Genomic DNA, 13,440 nt, shown 5'->3' with positions numbered 1-13,440 from the left:
CCAGCCCAACCCGGTTGTTCGGGGTGAAAGAGTGAGGAACGGAAGTTAGACCGGGGAGAGGTGAGTAAGGGAAAAAGTTGAGATGCCAAGCCTTTCGAAAAACTTCCAGTGTTTCCCTTCCGCCTCTCGTCGGTCCGATCACGGCTCTTGCGACTACCCGGCCGACTGCTACGGGCCCTCTGCTCAATTGGATTCTTGGAGATATTTCCATCGTTTCCATTCTTTCTGACCGGAATCAGCTCTCCCGGTGAATTATTTCGCCGCGTTTCTACCTCTGTGTGCCCCATCACCGCCGCGGCATCGGCACCCGTTGCCGCAATGAATTCCTTCTCGATGAACGCGCTTGCAAAGACATTGCCAGCAGTATGCCGACAATGTCAACCTCGTGTCACGTATCTGCGTGCCATTCGCCCTTTTTCCACTTCTCCGAAAGACTCCGCGAGCCTGAAAGAGAAGACCAGGTCAATTGAGAATCAGATTCTTGATCGCCAGCCTGAATCGTCGGACAGCTCTTCGCCGCTGTCAGCTATTTCCAAGATGATGACTGGCAACCGATCTTCCTCCTCCCGTGTTAGCGCCGACTACGCCCGGTTGGCCGAGAGCCTGGAAGCCGACATGATCAAAAACCCCTACGCCGACCGTGCTCCACCTCATCACCTCCACGTCTTTGCACACAAGCACAATACCATCCTCACTCTGACACGGCCAAATGGCAACCCAGTTCTGTCGATGGGCTGTGGCCAGATTGGCTTCCGTAAGGGGGGCCGCGCCGGCTTCGATCCGGCCTACCAATTGTCCTCTCACGTCCTCTCGCAGATCCAGGAGCGCGGCCTCCTGTTGGATATCAAGCGCTTAGAGATTGTCTTCCGTGGGTTTGGCAAGGGCCGAGAAGGGTTCACCAAGGTGCTTCTGGGTAATGAGGGACGGAACATTCGGGGTCTTGTTAGCCGAGTGACCGACTCGACTCGCATCAAGTTCGGTGGTACTCGTAGCCGCAAGGTTCGCAGACTGGGTTGATTGGAATATCGACCTTGTTTCTTTTACTTCCCCAGGCGAGCAGGGATATATATGCGTCGGTTTTTTTCTCTCATGTGGAGCGCTGTATAACGCATGTGGAGGATCACTGGGGCTTTTTTCACTGTATTACTGGCATGCATGTCTGCCGTTGACCTATTTCTCTGTATAATAGCCAAAATATCTCCTCCCCGAGTAGGGTACATTGGAGTCCCACTTTCCTTCCACTCTTCTTCCTGCAGCCTCTCAGGGCCTCGTTCGAGACCGTCGAGGCACCTCCGGATTACCTAACGCGGTATAGCGCGACCAGCTCCCGCCGCGATCACGTTCTCGAACTCCCCTGCTCAACTCGATTCGCGTTGCGTCTTTGTCGTGCGCTTGCTTTCTACAGTCTTTTCTTATCTGTTTTTCTCGATTGGCCTTCGATTACCTGTCTTGTTCTCCGTCCATCGATCGGCCACCCCTTTAGGCGCCCTCATTTTCCCGGACTGCTGCCTGCAGCTGAATGCGCCGGAGCTCTTCCCCGCGAAACATCCACAGCGCACACATACCTACCCCCCTCCGCGTTTCCATATCTGATACGGACGGCTTGATGATTGCTGGAGTTTTTATGCCGGGCCGTCCAAAACCGTTTGGATGCACCCTCTAAACCCTTTCCTCCGTGCCTTCCTCCGAAGCACTGTTCCGGGGCAGTGCATACCCGTGGAGAACCATGTAAGAGCATCTGCTGCATCGCCTCGGATCGGCCGGAGTGGCTAATCGGGGTCTTTTTGTGCATCCTAGGTTCTGCTCGTTCCCACGACGGAATGCCTTATTGGATCACGCGATCGGGAGTCCAATCTGTACTACTCGGACCTCGTCGCGTCGGAGGAGTTCCTAGGGAGCCACGTGTTGCGTATCCCGCTCAACCTGGGCTCGACAAGTGGAAAAGACGAATCCAATGTTCGCGATAACAGGGGGAAGGCGAGGCAGGTGACAACCTTCAATGGGAGGACGGTGATCATCAAAGAGAACTCAGTCTACAGCAACAAAGGTGGGGATAGGATAAGAAATTGCATGAATAATTGCCTAGACTAACGGATGGCGACAATCGCAGGCTTTAAATCCCTGACTCAGGCACAGCTTCTCTCCGACGCCCTCTACTACACCCCGTCCAGCGAATCTCGGCCATGGCTCATATACTACATTTCGCGGCCATTGATCGGGTCATACGATCCCGCCAAAATCATTCCGGCTGCAGTACCAGGGACGAATACGAAGAAGATAGAGCCAGCTCCTATGGACAAGAAGGGCGGTAAGGGAGAATCAATAGCTCCACCGAAGCAGGAGATCAAGTCCTTCGGCGAACTGCTGGCAAACTTTCCCATGATTGCAAGACAGATGCAGCCGGGCCTGGAAAGATTGTTCCGCGAATTTGGCAAAGAGCTCGGCAAGCCGCTACCTCCACCGCCATCCCGCTCACCTTCTGCATCTGGTAGCGAGTCAGAACATAGGTTATCGCGTGTGCAAACTTTGCACGATGAAAGCTCGTCTATTCGCAGTTGGTCTTCCCGTCGAGGCCGACTGCCGTTCAATTCGGAAGAATACTTCGAAGATGATGAGGATCTTATGCGTCGGAGCTTGGAGACTGCAGTGACCGCTGCCATTGACCTTTTCCGACTCGTCGACAAACAGCAGCTATCTCTGCTTGGAGCTACTACCGATCTTACCGGGCCGTTGGTTGAGCGACTTATCGAGCGGTATGTGGCAGAGCAAGTACATGAACCGCTCTTGTTCCCTCGTTTATGTGCTTTCCGACAACCCGAGGATTCTGAGCTGGACTCAAGAATCCGGCATATGGAGAGCGTTGATGTGACACAAGTTGGTATATCCGTGGAGGGTGGACGTGAAGGCAAGCGAGAAGTCATCCGGCGGCTCAATCGGGGCGTAGAAGAATTCCGCAAGATGGCTGATGCGAGAAGCCCCCACGAGATGCTGAATACCCTACTCGAAACTGTCAAGGTAGTTTCCTACCCCGGGAGCTACGATAAAGTCGATGGGCCCGCATCTGAGAAAAGAAGATCTCCACTGACGATCAACGCTGATGTTTTGGTCTCATTGCTGCTGGTTGTCGTCATTCGATCGCAGATCCGGCACCTCCAAGCCCGCTTGCTGTACATGCAACACTTCATCTACATCGACGATGTAGACAGTGGCGAGATGGGATATGCACTGAGCACTTTCGAGGCAGTTTTGATGTACCTTGTGACCGACTCAGCTGGTCTGCGCCGCGCAAGTGCCCGAAACCGACGGCTCTGGCAAGCCACCAAAGCAGGTCGGCTATCCGATATGAAGAGCATCCTCGAACCGAACGGAGACCATGAGTCTATCGACGAAGCTATTCCGCGTGAACCCGAGCGAAAGTCTGTGCTTTTCCAGACCGATAGCTCCGAGGAACCGGAGGAATCACCGTTCGAGACATCATCAATGTACAGCAATTCGATTTTCACCAATGGCCAGCCAGTACCAGAAGAAGCTATTGAGTCGGATGCGCCGCCTCTCTCCCATGTGTTCCCCTTCCAAACATGGGCTGGAGACTCGCCTTTGAAGGATTACAACCGGCCTGTTAAGAAGGTTTCGATGAACGTCCGCAGCTTATCGGAGTCATCCACTGTTTCATTCCTTTCCAGGACAACCACGATTGGGTCAATGGCAAGCAACATCGAAGGCGACACTTCCCTGGAGACTCTCACCAAAACGCAAGATCCAGCGGGTGATTCAATCCCTATGATGGCAGTGGAAAGCCGCCAGACAGAGTCTTTGAAATATCTACTCAGCCTGGAAGAATATTATCCTTTGGAAGATATCCTCGAAGACACGAACGCTGATGGAACAACTCTGCTCAATGCGGCTGTACAACTCGCCCATGCCGAGATTGTTGAAATCATCCTTGACTTTCTCTTCACCAAAACTGACGAAAGTGTGGTCGCTATGTATCTGACCAGGTCCGACGTCCATGGTCGAACAGTAGCTCATTATCTGTTCAGTACCCCTTCTTTGCTTTCTCGGCTTGGCGGACTTCTTCCATGGCGCCAGCGTGATAAGCATGGGCAGACTCCTCTTTTCGCTCTATGCCGCTCTTATGACCATCCTGAATACAAGATTATGGTCCAAGCCGCCTTGACAGCAGCGCAACGGGCCCAAGGTAATGGGAAACCGCTTCAGCTTGATGACCATGTTGATGCCAAAGGCAACACATTGCTACATATCATTGGCGATCCAGACATTACGACACGGATTCTTCAAGAGAGCGACTGTGATCCAAATGCAACCAATGACAAGAGGTTTACACCCTTGATGATGGCCAGTAAATACGGTCGCGTTGATCAAGTGCGCATTCTGTTCATGGATCCCAGAGTCGATGTCCATGTCAAGGAAGCCCGCGGACTGACTGCTGTCGAACTGGCGAAAGATGACGAAGTCCGAAACCGCATTGACGATTTGATTCTTCTATCGCATCCACCATCCGCCTGTGGTGATCCCTCGGGTCGTGTGACTACCGTCGTGCGATCATTCTTTGTTGAAGATGCAACTGTTCGCTTCATTCTCAAGTCTGGTGCCCCTTTCCCTCCCTCGGAATCGATGGCGTCTTCCCATCCAGGATCGACAACATACACCGTCACGACATGCCGCCGCAGCTTGAACGACTTTGAGAACCTCGCCAAGTGGCTTGCCGTGGAACATCCCGCATCCTACGTGCCATCTCTGTCTGATTTCCGGAACCCATTCCAAATTCACTCGAAGCCATCCCGATCCGTCCTGCATGAGCTTCAAGAAAAGCTAGATCGGTTCCTGAAAACTCTTCTAACCCATCCAACCTTCTCTACCCATGAAATGCTGTGGGAGTTCTTCCTTGTCCCCGAGCTGCAACCCGAGATGATGGCCGATCGATCCCAGCGCAAGGCAGCCGTGCTCACCGAGACAATCGCCGACGAATACGCCCCCGTCTCTCTCGAAGCCATGCGCGACACAGAACAATTCGTCTCGCATGCCCAGGACATGGTACGCGGGGTACACGTCAACACGCGCAGCCTGATCCGGCGCGGCCACGCTCTGCAAAACAGCGCCTCCGACCTCGCCGACGCAGTTGCCCTCTGTGCAAGCGTGCTCTCCACTCTCAAAGAACCCACCAACGCCCTCCCACCCGTCTACATAGACGCCTTCACTCGCTACGGCACCTACCTCTCAACCTCCAGCTCCGACTCCTCCCCACTTCTCCAGTATCTTGCCACCCTCACGTCAATGGACAACACCACCGACGCAATCCTCCTATCCCTCTCCCGTCCCCTAACCCTAATGTCCACCCTAACCTCCACAAACCGGAGCATCTCGCGCTCCCGCTCATTGCTCATATCGGCCTCGCTCCCGCGCAAATTCAACATCAACCTTCCGGGCTTCGAAGAGTCGCGGCAGAAATCCGCCCGCGACCTCGAGCAGAAGATCTGCGACGGCGAGGCCCAGTCATCCCGCCTCGCCAAGGAGATTACCTGGAACAAGGACGTTGTTGTCGGCGAGTTGGCGGGGTGGACTACGTGGCGGGAGAGAGTCGGGCGCGATGCAATTCGCGCGTTTGTGAAGGATACGCTTGTACGGGAGAAGGAGCGCGGGAAGCGGATTGAGCGGTGTCTGCGTAGTGTGCGTGAGATGAAGTCATGAACCTTTGAGATTATTCTGTTTCACTCGGCGTGGCATGTTGAATAGATTTCAATGGAGATTTGATGTTTAGCGTAGTTCGTTGCGGGTTGTTGGTTTTCTTTCCGCCTGGCTTTTCCTTGTACATTTCATGACGGACATGTGTTCGGGGTTCCTATGTTTGGTTTATTTCTCTCTTTTTTTTTTTCTTGGGCTCGTCTTTTAGCTACGTGCCTGAGTGTTATCCTTCGGTTCAGCGCTTCGGACACAGGCGTGCGGTGGGGGGTTTTTTTGGCTTTTTCTTTTTCCACATCAATAGCTTGATAGCGGAGCAAATTACAGAAATCTGAATTGCGACTATTTCTGGACATTGATAAGCCTTCCAATAGCACTACAGCAGAGTAATGAATATAGCCTGCGGACGAGACGGCCGAGTACCTAAAGTAATAAAATCGAATCCTTATACCCCGCAGCATCCAGTTTCTCTCGAGTATAGAAACGCACCAACACCAACCACACAATACCAAGGGACTGCCTAACATGCATATGACGTTCCATTATGAACCGACAAAGGTAATCAGCAACCAAGATAACTCCAAATTCCCATTCTCCGTTCACCGTTAAGCCTCAGAGAGCCGGAGCCCAGGCGGCGGAGTGGAGGAGATAGATGGGCACTGGCTCGAACTGCTGCCAGGCTCGGTAACCGGCGACACAACTGTACCCTGAGAAGAGCGGCTGTGAGATCTAACATGATACCGTCGAGCACTCGCGCTGTCGTAGCTCAAGCGGACGCCAAACTGTGGCGGGCCCTGCCCCGACCGCCGACTCGAAGCCCGAGACGCATTCGAGGGATACGAGCGAGCCAAAGAGCTAGCCGAGCTCGGCGGGGAATTTGAGCTGTGGCACATGGTCGGCGACGCCTGGGAGCTGGTAGCGTCACAGCTGAGCAGAGAACTGTTCGCGGTTGTACCGGTGGTCGTCGTCCACAGCTGCGAGGATCGGATCGTCGTGGGTACGGTGGAGGACATGGACATGGAGGCTCGGGGTGTCGCAGAGTCCCTGTTGCTGGACGCCTGCAGAGTCGCGGTGTTGGAGGTACTCTGTGTAGTGGCGGTCAGCTCCGAGACAATGAAGCTTGGTCGAGACGTGTCTGCCGAGACGCGAGTGAGGGTATCCAGCTTGCTCAGGCTGCTTGTCGATGCGTCGTAGCTGTTCCGGTACAGTCTGCTCAAGCTCCTGCGCCGTGCGTCGTCCACGACGAAGGTGATGGATGGCGAGCGGCTGCGGCTGAACATGAGGGAGGTCCGCTCGGGTCGGACATCTTTCATGAGGAAATCTTCCAAGGCTTTGCTGGTGTCTTCTGCGAGGGTTACTGAGGACTGGCTGAAGGGGTCTTGGCTGTGGTTCTGCAGGTTGCGGAGGCTGCGAACCCTTCGTGCCCGGCGGATGTACCAGATGGCTAGGAAGAGAAAAGCGGCAAAGACCAGGATGCCGATGACGGTGGCTGCGGCGATGGACGGTTGACCGTTGAAGACGGGTGGGGATCTGCTGGCGACGGGGTGAGTGGCTGTCGCTGTGGATGAATCGGCGATGACTGTGGGTGCTCTTTTGATCGAGAAGCGATTTCTTAGTCCACTTTGGTCTGGTTGAGGATTTGCCTTTCCAGATGTTGTAGTGTTTTCTATTTCGGAGGCTTTCTGCTCTCGTTGACTGGTTGCGACAAACGATCCAGAGCCATTCTTCGCCGGCACCCCCAGCTGGATCATTGTGGTGCTTCGTCTCAGAAATCAAGCTCGAGGGGGAAAACTCCTGTCAGGAGGTAGCATAAGAGCGGCATGAAACCAACACCGCGGGGGCGCTGGCGAGGCATTCGCCAGAGCAGCTTCCGTAGATAGGATAGGCCTCATTGCCATGGTGACTTCCTCCATTGTTGCGGGTAGTTTGGCTTCGGAACGATGTCAACAGTCGTATCTGAGGCAGGGCCCCTCTGTCCTTTCGAATGGAGGAGTCTGGTCCTTCCAGACATGGCGTGCAGGGTGTTATGGAAGGAGTGGGAAGGATGTAGTTGCGCGAGTCAGGGTGGAGAAATGATGCCCACCACCGCAGCTCCATGAAATGCGACTGAAACCAGGAATCAAGCACACGCACATCACCCTCTGCGGCTCTCGCACCAATTAATCTGTGTATATACTCCCCACGGTTCTTACTGGCTCAGCTCCTGCCAAACTGACTAATCTCCCTGCTTATCGGGCACCTACGTCATCGGCCAACAGGGCATTTATAGATGATGCCTGCGCACCTTGTGAAGCAGCCCTTCCAACTGACTCCAAACCAACGTGGACGCACCTTCCCACTCTCCCTTTGGAACCTATCGAACCTATCGAACCTATCAGATTAATTTGACTCTCATTTCCATTCACCATGCCTCTCGTCGTGCCTGGTATCAATTCCAACATGGGCGATAAGTCCGAGTGGGTCAACAAGCTGATGGGGAAGAAGATCACCGACGGGGGCAGTAATGAGCTGGTATGTTCTCGATTCTGGGGTCCTGAGGAATATATTATATAGGATTTTGAAGGAGGGGTTGAATACTGAAGCGAATTGCTGCTAGTCATTCGCCAAAAAGGACCTGCCTGAATCCCACCGCGTATTGAAGCCGGATGACATGAAGTCGATGGACCACAACCCCGATAGGTATGCGAGACTGGACCTACAGACACGCAAGATGAGCTGTTGCAGTGGCTGGTGGCTGGTGGCTGACCAAGCCTATGAAATATCCAGATTGAACGTCCACCTTGATCACGATGGTACCGTCCGAGATGTGACATACGGTTAAACCCCGACCACCCATCTCGATCACATCCATGATGTAATGAGATCACGATGCAGATGCGATGCACGATCCACCATTGATTCTCTTCATTCAAGGTGCATATGTTGATAGCTAGTAAACGAATGTAACTGTCTCACTGTTTATCACCCTATCCCCTCTATATAAATGCAAGACCCTCGCACAGATCTACTCAGCCTTCCACCGAATCAGCGTAATGGAGTGCTTAGGGAATACATAAGCCCCCGCCGCATCCCACTTCGACTCCTGCACCGCAACCTCCTCCTGGCCCTTCATATTCGTTGCCGCCACGCTCGCCCCGGTCACAGTAAACACGTCCGCAGGCCCACTCACCCCCTCCACCTTCGTCTCAAAGGCCCTCTCCTCATGAAGATTCACCACCACCAGGTTCGCCCACCCATCTTCCCCCACCGACGCACTAACATCCAACCACGGCGTCTGCACCGTGCCCCGCAGCCAAGTCGGCGCCGTCTCCCCCTCATACGTCCCACACGCAACATGCGCCGCAACGGTCCACCCACGCATGAACTTCGAAAACAGATACAGCGGCCACCACGTCGTCTGCTTGATAATACCCTCCGGGCTCGTCATCAGCGGCGAGATCACATTCACGCTCTGTGCGATGCACGCCATGCCTAGATCGCGGCTCTTTCGTACAAACACGTTCAGCCACACGGCTACCGCCAGCGCATCGGAGAGCGTGTAGCTCTCCTCCGCGCCGTGGCTGCCCTCCGCGCGAATGGGGTCCCACACGTTCCACTCGTCGAAGCAGATGGTGGGTCGGGGCTGCGAGGGCGGCACGCCGTTTTCGATGCGCGCGAGGTCGATGAGCGAGGAGGTGATTTCGATGGCACGCTCCGCGGCGAGCGGGGCGGTGGCGTTGGGGAGGTGCGAGGAGGCGCTGGTGTAGAGGTGGATGCTGTGCATGTCGATGAGGGGCACGGCGCTGGTGGAGAGCGCCGAGTGCGCGGGGAGGAGGCAGTGCGAGAGGGTGTAGTAGTCCCAGGTTGCGGTGCCGTCTTGGCCGCAGAGGATGAGGATGAGGCTGGGGTCGAGGAGTTTCAGTGCTGCGGCTGCGGTGAGTATATGTCGATGGGGGAGCAGGATGGGGATGCAGGGCAGGCGGGGGAGTACCTTTGGCCCACTGCAATGCCTTGTGGGCGTATGCTTCCTTGGTCATCTGCTCGACCTGCCACGGGCCCCATGTCTCGTTGCCGAGGGCCCAGTATTTGACCTGGTGAGATATCAGAGCGCGGTTCTTTCCTGTTCACAGGGGTTGGGAGGAGGGCAGACGTGATATGGTTCTTCGCGGCCATTCTTGCGCCGAAGATTGGCATAGTATGTGTTGCCGGTGCCATTGCAATACTCCACCCAGGCAAGGGCTGTAATGGTAATAAATGGTAAGTCATTGGGCTCTTGATCTATGGGCCCTCATAGGAGGCAACCTACCTTCGTCCAGAGTACCTGTGCCAAAATTGAAGCACAAGTACGGCTCGGTGCCAAGCACATCACACCACTTCATGAACTCGTCGGTTCCAAACTGGTTCGTTTCGGTGCCCAGCCAGGCCAGTTCGGGGCTATTACTCGTCAGCAGTTCGCTCCCATTCGGATCTAGGCCAGTATGAAGCCGAAGAGTCCTACCGCGACGGCCGCTGATCCTTGGGCCCGACCCCGTCCAGCCAGTGGTAGGTCGCGCAGAAGTTGCCGCCGGGATACCGCACGACCGGGATGTTGAGGTCTTTTAGCGCGGCGAGGACATCCTTCCGGAAGCCGTTCTCGTCCGACAGCGGGTTGCCGGGATCATAGATGCCACCGTAGATGCATCGGCCCATGTGCCTAGAGAGAAGTAGTGAGTTCAATGGTCAATGATGTGTGGAGGGAAGTGACGCAAAGCAGAAGTATATAGCACTGGGATCTAGGAAAAAGGAATCCTCACTCGGTAAAGCCCGCATAGATGTTCGGGTTGATCTTGGAGATGCGGCGGGTCGGATGGACGGCGATGACCGCGGTCTCCTCGTCGCCGAGTTTAGTAAACGTCGTCATTGCGATCCGCGAGATAGAAAGTAGGCAAACGAGAATCGGGGAACCTTGCAACTTTGACCTTTGCAACGGTTGCTATAGTCCTTCTTCTACAGGGATGTGATGGTCCGTTCACCTTCCGTCCGGTCTGTTTATTGGTGATTCCGTCCGGTGGCTGTCGATGCGCTTATAGAGCACAAGCACAGATCACGTTTCACTTGCAAACGCAACCGATCGCTTGGAGAAAATGGCCCCGAAAGAGAATGCAAGTGCCGAAGCGAAGTGCGAGCTACCCCCAGGAAAGCGAATTTATCTCGTGCCCCTCAAATCCCGGCCCTGCAAGCGGTAATTCTCCTGCGGGGCAGAGTCGAGGCCCTCGCATGGCGATAGACGTTGACTGAGGCACGACCCGAAAGTCACGCTTTCCTGGTTGCTATTCCCAAAACGTCCCGAGTGTCCCCCGATATGCGCCAATGACTGGGGCGTGCTGGTCTGACAGGTCGGCAGGGGACGGGGCCATATTTTCCATCAATCACGCCGCAGGACAGGCCGGAGTTGCCAACGGGCCCCGCAAGAAGAACTGGATTAAGCGACCCCCGACCTTGGATGCCGGGGGCTGTTTGACGTCCTTGCTGGTTGCAATGACTGGGCTTCTTGGCGGCTGTCGGCTTAGTCGGGGGCTCGCTACGCGGATCAGGAAGCGTGACTGGCAAGGATATCTCCGAGCCCTCAGCCAATGTACTTAAGTATATGTTGACTATCCCCTCCTTGGGGAGTGAAATGGTTGTGTTCGTGGGGATTCTCTAGATCGCCCTTGTTCTTGCTGATCGCTGGCCCTCCTACGCATTCGTGGCATTCGTATAGTTGTGTGGAGTGATTTGATTGATTGGACTAGCTCGCGAGAGAGAGTGGCCCACCATGCGTCTCTCGCCGTCGTGGTACCAGGTATGATCCTTGTATACGCCTGTTCCTGGAAGGTCTAACACATCTAGTTCCTGGTCGGCGTGTTCGCCTCGCTCGGCTCATTCCTCTATGGCTGTATGTACGCACCGTGAGACGAGCCCAGAAACGCCCCGTTAACAGGTGACAGATGATCTCGGTGTGATTGCAGAGGTCATAGTGTGTGATTCCTTTGTTTCCAAGTTTGCCGCCAACTCTACGCAAAGGTCAGAATCTCGTTCCATCCATATCTTCGCGGATCTGATCCCATTGACTCACCACTGCGGGTAGCGGACTGGTCGTCTCCATGTTCACCTGTGGCGCCTTCTTCGGCGCCGGCTTCGCGGGTCCCAGTGGGGACTACCTGGGCCGACGAAAGACCATCTCGCTGGGCTGTCTGATGTTCTGCTTGGGAGGTGCTCTGCAGACTGGCGCCCAGACTCTTGCCTTTCTGTATAGTGGCCGATTCTTTGCTGGCTTTGGGTATGTCCTTGGATGCTCCTCAGCTGCCCACCCCCGTCGAGTGAATGGGGCTTCTCTAACTGATCGTAAAGGGTTGGCTTCTTGACCATGGTGATCCCGCTCTACCAAGCCGAGATCTGCCACCCCAAGATCCGGGGCCGCGTCACTGCGCTGCAGCAGTTCATGCTTGGGGTCGGAGCCCTCTGTGCCTCATGGATCTCGTACGGCACGTACATTGGCTTCTCGTCGGACAATGATGCCCAATGGCAATTGCCGCTGGGAATTCAGATCATCCCGGCCGTCCTGCTGGGCTTGCTGATTATGGTCTTCCCAGAGGTTCGTATGAATACATTCTGCGTGGATCCGATGGACGCACGCCGCTAACCCGGGATAGTCTCCTCGCTGGCTGATCGACCACAACCGCCCGGATGAGGGTCTGAAGACGTTGGCGAAGCTGCACGCCCACGGAAACGAGATGGACTCCTGGGTGCAGGCCGAGTACGCCCAAATCCAGGAGAGCATCACCTTCGAGCACGAGCACGAGGCCAAGTCGTATGTCGAGCTGTTCACGAACCGCTCATCCTTCCGACGACTGTTCCTCTGCTGTGCCATCCAAGCCTCCGTGCAGATGACCGGTGTCTCTGCCATCCAGTAAGCTCCCGCCCCAAACCGCCCCCATGCGCATGAGCAGGCAATCAGAACATCTCTCACCGTCGCCGTGCCAGATACTACTCCGTCGACATCTACAAGCAGATCGGCATCTCCGGCGAAGCCACCCTCCGCTACCAAGCCATCAACTCGATCATCGCCCTCGTCGCCCAATTCCTCTGCATCCTGTTCATCGATCGCTTCGGCCGGCGCTGGACCCTGATCGGCGGCAACCTGGGCAACTGCGTGACCTTCATCATCGCCACCATCTTGCTCGCCAAGTTCCCCCCGACCACCGTCAACTCCGGCGCGCACTGGGGCTTCATCATCATGACCTGGCTGTACAACTTCTCCTTCTCAGCCACCTGCGGCCCGCTGTCGTGGATCATCCCGGCCGAGGTATTCGACACGCGGACGCGTTCGAAGGGCGTGTCCATCGCGACCGGCGTCTCGTTCGCCTTCAACACGATGATCGGCCAGGTCACCCCCATCGCCATGGACAACATCCACTATCGGTACTACTTCCTGTTTGTGATCTGCAATTTCACGAATGCCGTGTTCTTCTATTTCCTCCTGCCGGAGACGAAGCAGGTGCCGCTGGAGGAGATGAATTATATGTTCTCGAATGCGCCGTGGTTCGTGCCTGGTTCCAAGAAGGAGGATTATCTGCCGCATGATTTGGAGAGGAAGGTTGAGGAGCAGGAGGTGAAGCAGAATGCGGTGCATTATGAGTAGAACTATTTTGAGTAGTTTGTTTGGGGGGATGGCCTGGACTAGACTGGACTAGATGGAATGGAAGTAGAGTGAATGAGATGAGGCTGGGGCGAGGGTGTGAT

General features: G+C 55.2%; 5 protein-coding genes across 5 annotated transcripts; 3 read left to right on the top strand and 2 right to left on the bottom strand.

Annotated features, from left to right (window-relative positions):
• Positions 1-318: 318 nt before the first annotated feature.
• Positions 319-5,709, top strand: N7482_007456 (putative VPS9 domain protein; the record flags this gene model as incomplete). The annotated part of the gene is made up of 3 exons (XM_056689581.1): positions 319-999; positions 1,798-2,047; positions 2,111-5,709. 3 exons carry the CDS (start codon positions 319-321, stop codon positions 5,707-5,709), a joined length of 4,530 nt encoding a protein of 1,509 aa, XP_056542010.1.
• A 596-nt stretch (positions 5,710-6,305) lies between these two features.
• N7482_007455 (uncharacterized protein) lies at positions 6,306-7,451 on the bottom strand (the record flags this gene model as incomplete). Its single annotated transcript, XM_056689580.1, has 1 exon — positions 6,306-7,451. The coding sequence occupies one exon, from the start codon at positions 7,449-7,451 to the stop codon at positions 6,306-6,308; it is 1,146 nt and encodes a 381-aa protein (XP_056542009.1).
• A 655-nt stretch (positions 7,452-8,106) lies between these two features.
• On the top strand, positions 8,107-8,521 carry N7482_007454 (uncharacterized protein; the record flags this gene model as incomplete). Its single annotated transcript, XM_056689579.1, has 3 exons — positions 8,107-8,211; positions 8,297-8,379; positions 8,425-8,521. 3 exons carry the CDS (start codon positions 8,107-8,109, stop codon positions 8,519-8,521), a joined length of 285 nt encoding a protein of 94 aa, XP_056542008.1.
• A 183-nt stretch (positions 8,522-8,704) lies between these two features.
• On the bottom strand, positions 8,705-10,579 carry N7482_007453 (alpha-N-arabinofuranosidase; the record flags this gene model as incomplete). Its single annotated transcript, XM_056689578.1, has 6 exons — positions 8,705-9,603; positions 9,671-9,770; positions 9,830-9,918; positions 9,986-10,113; positions 10,178-10,372; positions 10,473-10,579. The coding sequence occupies 6 exons, from the start codon at positions 10,577-10,579 to the stop codon at positions 8,705-8,707; spliced, it is 1,518 nt and encodes a 505-aa protein (XP_056542007.1).
• An 894-nt stretch (positions 10,580-11,473) lies between these two features.
• Positions 11,474-13,339, top strand: N7482_007452 (sugar porter family MFS transporter; the record flags this gene model as incomplete). The annotated part of the gene is made up of 7 exons (XM_056689577.1): positions 11,474-11,500; positions 11,548-11,593; positions 11,646-11,721; positions 11,786-11,977; positions 12,049-12,292; positions 12,351-12,607; positions 12,682-13,339. 7 exons carry the CDS (start codon positions 11,474-11,476, stop codon positions 13,337-13,339), a joined length of 1,500 nt encoding a protein of 499 aa, XP_056542006.1.
• Between the last annotated feature and the right edge of the window lie 101 nt (positions 13,340-13,440).

Source organism: Penicillium canariense (genome assembly GCF_028826845.1).
Source record: "Penicillium canariense strain IBT 26290 chromosome Unknown utg000004l_segment0_segment0, whole genome shotgun sequence".
Taxonomy (NCBI): Eukaryota; Fungi; Ascomycota; class Eurotiomycetes; order Eurotiales; family Aspergillaceae; genus Penicillium; species Penicillium canariense.
Note: the sequence above shows the minus strand (reverse complement) of the source record. Positions and strands in the feature narration are given on the sequence as shown.